The sequence below is a fragment of the Vitis riparia genome, chromosome 11 (assembly GCF_004353265.1).
Source record: "Vitis riparia cultivar Riparia Gloire de Montpellier isolate 1030 chromosome 11, EGFV_Vit.rip_1.0, whole genome shotgun sequence".
NCBI classification, from domain to species: Eukaryota; Viridiplantae; Streptophyta; class Magnoliopsida; order Vitales; family Vitaceae; genus Vitis; species Vitis riparia.
In genome coordinates, this window is record NC_048441.1 from 9,507,176 (window position 1) to 9,513,471 (window position 6,296).

General features: G+C 27.0%; 1 protein-coding gene across 3 annotated transcripts in view; it reads right to left on the bottom strand.

The window, feature by feature from the left end:
- Positions 1-290, bottom strand: part of LOC117925078 (autophagy-related protein 18b-like) — a 34,003-nt gene extending 33,713 nt beyond the window's left edge. For all 3 annotated transcript variants that reach the window (XM_034843908.1, XM_034843907.1, XM_034843906.1), the window contains exon 1: positions 107-290. Coding sequence is in view for 2 of the 3 variants with exons in the window: in XM_034843907.1 (XP_034699798.1) it covers positions 107-165 (59 nt within the window). In the remaining variant the exon portion in view is untranslated. The remainder of the gene's footprint in view (positions 1-106) is intronic.
- Between the last annotated feature and the right edge of the window lie 6,006 nt (positions 291-6,296).

The following is a 6,296-nucleotide window of genomic DNA, read 5'->3' on the forward strand; positions in this document are numbered from 1 at the left end:
AAAATTCTCTGTTTGTTTCAATAGAAAAGATTCCCAAAAAGCCTAAAAAAATAGGGAAAAGAAAAAAATAAAAATGAAGAAGAAATAAGAGAAAGGGTAGTAGTACCTTGTATCTTGATTGAAGGAAGCGCAGAGGATTGGGTATGATGAGGAATGATTTGCCATAGCTGTTTATGATCCTTAGGAATTGGATTCCTACGTTTTCATGCTTGGAATTTGGATTCCGTCTCGATTCGCGGCATCCAGGAAGAAAGAGAGAAAAACTGAATGAGCAATGACACCTAGTCCAACACGGATGAGAGGGACTGTGATTGTGACCATGAGTCCATGACCAACAAGACACGGGCCCGGATCTTTTTTGGGCTTGATGGGCCTAGCACCATGGCAACTTTTTCATTCCGGGCCCAATGTTTTCGAATTTCTTTCCCACCCTCAAAATGAAGCCCATTTAAAGATTCCAAAATTATAAAATACTTATTTAAGTTTTTTTGTCAAATTAATTTATTAAAAACAAATCAATATAAACTATTACTAGAATTCTGATTTTAAATTTTTTTTAAATATTTTATCAATCATATCAATACCATATTTTGACTCCAAGGTTTAGGTTTCGCTCAGGATTTACCTTTCTTTTACTTCCTAATTTCCTATCAAAGAGAAAGCAGATATAAGAATCACAATAGAACAAATTAGGCTCGACACCACTTTGCTTACTTTAAATCAATTCTCATCAACATAGATTTTTAATTATATTAAAATAAATATAATTTATAGATAAATAAATATAATAATTTTTTATAATTTAGTTTTGTAAGATACAAATTATTGCACCCATAACAATTCACCCCATTACCATTCCTAAGTTGACATAACTAAATAAATAAATAAATGTGATAGAGTTTGACCAAATATCCTTAAAATTTGTTGTTGTAGCATTTAAAAAACTTTATAAAAGAGGGCTTAAATCACTTTTCATGTTCATGGATAAGAATTAAGTTTTAAGAAATTCTAGTTAGTTACCCTAATAACCTTTACGTTATATTTCAAAACTATTCTTAAAAGCAGTTTTGTGTTTTTTAAAACAAAGAAAATATAAAAACACATTTGGTTGTCAATTATTCTCACAACAGATTTTGAAGAATGTTTTTGAAAAATATCTAGTTTTAAAAAAAATGCATTTTACTTGTTTTAAGACATTTTCACTTGTTTCTAAAGAGCTATTTTAAAAAATAATTATATAAATATAAAGAATGATGAAAAATAAAGTATTATGGATAAAAGTTATTTTTAAAAAAATATTTTAAAAAAAAAACATAAAATATGTTGAAAATATTTCGAGTTTCCAAACAAACTTTTGTTGTAGAAAACTTCAAAGAAATATTCCCAAATATACCCTTAGGCTACGCTTGGAAATTATTTCTCTAATAAAGTTTTTAAGAATATATTTAAATGTTTTCATAAACAAAATTATATTTAGAAACTAAGGGTTAATTTGGTAAATATTTTTGAAAATTATTCTAGAAAATAGTTTTTAAGAACAGTTTTTTATGTTTTTAGAAATAAAATTGCATTTGGTAACTGAATTTTGAAAAACAATTTTTGTTCTGAAAAACAAAAAAATATTTTTTTGAGAACAAGTAAAACAAAAAATATGTTTGGGAGTTTTTTTTTTTAATTGAATTTTTTTTCAATTAACTTGATATTGTAAATATATAATAATTTTTAGATTCACACTTTATTTGAATTAAAAAATATATTCCATTTTGAAAATTATTTGCATCACTTATAATTTTTTTAATATAAATAAATATTATACCAATTATCACACCAATATCATATTGTGGACTTCGCATTTCGGCTCATGCGTTTCCCACTCGATGGTGAGCTCGATTTTTGTTTGAAAAATGATTTTTATTGATTAAAAATGACTTGGAGTCGCCACTTATTTTTGTTTTATTTTTAAAAGGGTAAACAAAATAAGAAAGAAAAACCCTAAGTGTGACTCCTTGTTTCGGAAAAGGTGGTCTGTGAAAAAACCGGATCGGGTTCGGGGGTCAGGTTACTTATCGGGAAGGTACGGTAGCGACCGTAGCACCCCTCTAAGTCCCTAAAGTCGGGTCTCTACTAATAAAATGAAGCAATCATGGCAATCAACGGGAAAGTCAATGGATACCCACCTAAATCATGCACAATATGAGAATCAAAACACGCAATATGGATTGACTAGAATGGGAATGGATGCGTACCTCGGTCATGAGCCATAATGCGCTATCAAGAAACAGAATTAGTGCACAATTGATGAATACAAAATATAGCTCATGCATATCGGAGCGCAAAACGAAGCTCAAGCAAAATACACTAAGCACAACAGTTGACAAATCGAAAGAGATCGAACATAGGGCCCCCACCAAAGCCCGATTTATTACTCAGGAGCTAGTCTCACAAATTCCGTGTTTTAGGATTAAGAAGAATTCACTATTGCCTATGTAAAATCAAGAAGAACGGAAGATTATTTAGGAATCGAAATGGAATTAAAACTATTCGAGTGAAAATTGGATTTTTGGAGCTTAAATTTAAAAGATTAGAGCTTCGACAATTAAAATGAAATTTGCTAGAGAAAATAAAAAAAAACTTTAGGGAATTAAACTACAAGGGTATGGGTTTTGAAAATTGAATTTGTAATAATAATAATAACAAGGAATGAATTTCGGGAAATTGAACTGCGAGAATATAGATTTTTAATAATAGTAAGAAATGAACTTTAGGAAACTAAATTGTGAGGATATAGATTTTTAATAATAACAACAATAAATATAACAATAATAATATTAGGAAATTGAACTGAGAGAGAGTATAGATTTTTAATAATACTACTAATAATAATGATAATGATAATAATAATAATAATAATTATTTTAAAAGTTGAATTGATAATGACAATAATAATAAGATTTTAAAAGTTGAATTAATAATGGTAATAATAATAAGATTTTTTTTGAATTAATAATGATAATAATAATAATAAGATTTTAAAAGATTAGATTAATAATAAAAATAAGAATCAGATTTTGAAAGTGGAATTAATAATAATAGTAATAATAATATATTAATGATAAATTTTAAAAGGTTGGATTAATAATAAAGATAAGCATAAGATTTTGAAAGCGTGAATTAATGATAATGATGATGATAATAAAATATAGAGATATTGAGAGTTTGAATTAATAATAATAATAATAATAATAATAATAATAATAGAATTTTGAAAGTTTGGATTAATAACAATAATAATGATAAGGTTTTGAAAGTTTGAATTAATAAAAATGATAACAATAATAAGATTTTGAAAGATTGAATTAATAATGATAATAATAATAATAATAGTAATAATAACAATGGGATTATGAAAGTTGAATTAAAAATAATGATAATAGTAAGATTTTAAAAATTGAATTAGTAATAATAAATACAACAATAATAAAGTTTAATTTATAATAATAATAATAAGGATAATAACATTAATAATAATAACAATAGACTTTGAAAATGGGCTAAAGGTAGGAAATGGGCCTTGGGCTTTGAAAATGGGTTGAGGTTTGGAAATGGGCCTTGGGCTTTGAAAATGGGTTGAGGTTTGGAAATGGGCTTAAAAGGGGTTTTTAGGGTCCGGGCCTTTAAGATGGGTTTTGAAAATGGGTTAATAATAATAGGCTTTTAAAAGGGGTTAAAGGGTTTAGGCTAGGGCGGACATGGGCTTAGGAGATGGGAAATAGGCTTTGCTTATAATAATAACAATATCGATAATAATAGTAGTAAATAGTGATAGGAATTAAAATAATAATAATAATATCCGTTAATAATAATAATAATAATAATAATAATAATAGGAATTAAAATAATAATAATAATAATAGGAATTAAAATAATAATAATGTCGTTAATAATAATAATAATAATATCCATTAATAATAATAATACCCGTTAATAATGATAATAATAATAATAATAATAATATCCGTTAATAATAATAATGATAATGATGGTAATAATAATATCTGCTAACAATAATAATATCCGTTAATAATGATGATAATAATAATAATAATAATATCCGTTAATAATAATAATAATAATGATCCGTTAATAATGATAATGATGGTAATAATAATATCCGCTAACAATAATAATAATAATATTCGTTAATTATAATAATGATAATAATCCGTTAATAATGATAATGATAATACTTTAAAAGTTGGATTAATAATAATAATAATAATAATATTTTAACAGTAATAAGATTTTGAGAGTTCGGGTTAATAATAATAATAAGAATAATAATGAGAATATTTTAATTGAATAAATAATAATAATAATAATCGCAATATTTTAAAAGTTAAATTGATAACAATAATAATAGTAAGATTTTTAAAAGTTGAGTTAATAATAATAATAATAGTGTGATTTTGAAAGTTAAGTTAATAACATTAATAATCATAATAATAACAATAATAATGATAAGATTTTGAAATAATGATAATAATAATAAGGTTTTAAAAATTGAATTAATATTAATAATAATAATAGTGGTTTTGGAAGTTTGAATTAATAGCGATAATACGAATAATATTTTAAAAGTTGAATTTATAATAATAATAATAACAATATTTTAAAAGTTGAATTAACAAGAAATAATAATAATAAGATTTTAAAATAATAATAATAATATTAATAAGAACAATAATAACAATAATAAGGTTTTGAATGTGGCATTAATAGCAATAATAAGAATAATATTTTAAAAGTTGAATTAACAAGAAATAATAATAATAAGATTTTGAAATAATAATAATAATAATATAATAATAATATTTTGAAATAATAATAATAGTAGTAATAATAATAATTAATACGGTTTTGAAATAATAATGATAACAAAATTTTGAAAGTTGAATTAATAGCAATAATAATGATAATAATAGTGATAGTAATAATAGGATAATAGTTAATAATAATATAATAATAATAATAATAATAATAATAGGATAAGACTTAATAATAATGATAATAATAATAGCTAATAATAACAATAATTAATAATAATAATAATAATAATAATAATAATAATAATAATGATAATTGAAATAATAATAATAACAACAGTTGATAATAATAATAATAATAATAGTAATAATAGTCAATAATAATAATAATTGAAATAATAATAATATAATAATAGCTAATAATAAAATAATTAATAATAATAATAATTAATAATAATAACAATTGAAATAATAATAATAATAATAGTAATAATAGTCAATAATAATAATAATTGAAATAATAATAATAATAATAGCTAATAATAACAATAATTAATAATAATAATAATTAATAATAATAACAATTGAAATAATAATAATAATAATGGTTAATAATAATAATAATAATAATAGTAATAAGAGTTAATGATAATAATAATAAAAATAATAATAGGCCTTGGGCTTCAAAAATGGCTTCCAATAATAATAACATGGATTTCAAAAAAATGGGCCTGGAAGGGAAATGGGCTAAGGGGTTAGAAATGGGCTTTGGGCTCCATCTTCTTCCTAGCTCCCCCACGTATGGCTGCTACATCTGCAGCCACCTCCTCGCGGCGGCAGCAGCCACGAGCACCGAGGCGTGGATTCTCCAGGCGAGGTGGACGGCTCCTGAGCCTTGGTGGCGCGAGGACAACTCCGGATCTCGCCCTTCCAGACGAAGACGACGGCGCGGCTGCGAGCTATGGCAGCGGTGGCGCTGCCGGCGGACAATGGCAGCGCAGGGAAGAACGGAGCAGCGGCGGCGCGGGGAAGAGAGAGAGGCTGCGGCGGCGCGACGAAGAGAGAAGCCGCAGTGGCGATCTGGCGACGTCCTGAGGGTGCAGCCGCCGTGGTGACTGGTGTGGGCGCGCGCGCGTGTAGACGGAACAGGTGGCGACGGCTTGGCGACCTCCAGAAGGCGCTGCCGCCATAGTGGCTGGTGCAGGCGCGCGTGGGCGGAGCAAGTGGGGGCGGCCTGGCGACCTCCAGAAAGAATGCTCGCCTTCCATCGCGAACCAAAAACAGGAGAAACGGCGAGAACAGAGCACCAAAAAAATAGGAACGAAAAGAACCTATACAAGCCTCATTTCGTGTATCACTCAATGAGCTCAGATGGGGGGTGGGCCAAAACAGTCACCAAGTGAATTTTCTCTAAAAAAAAACCAAGTCGTGAATGCCAGTATTTCATGTGAAATCTCAGAACAGAGGATAGAA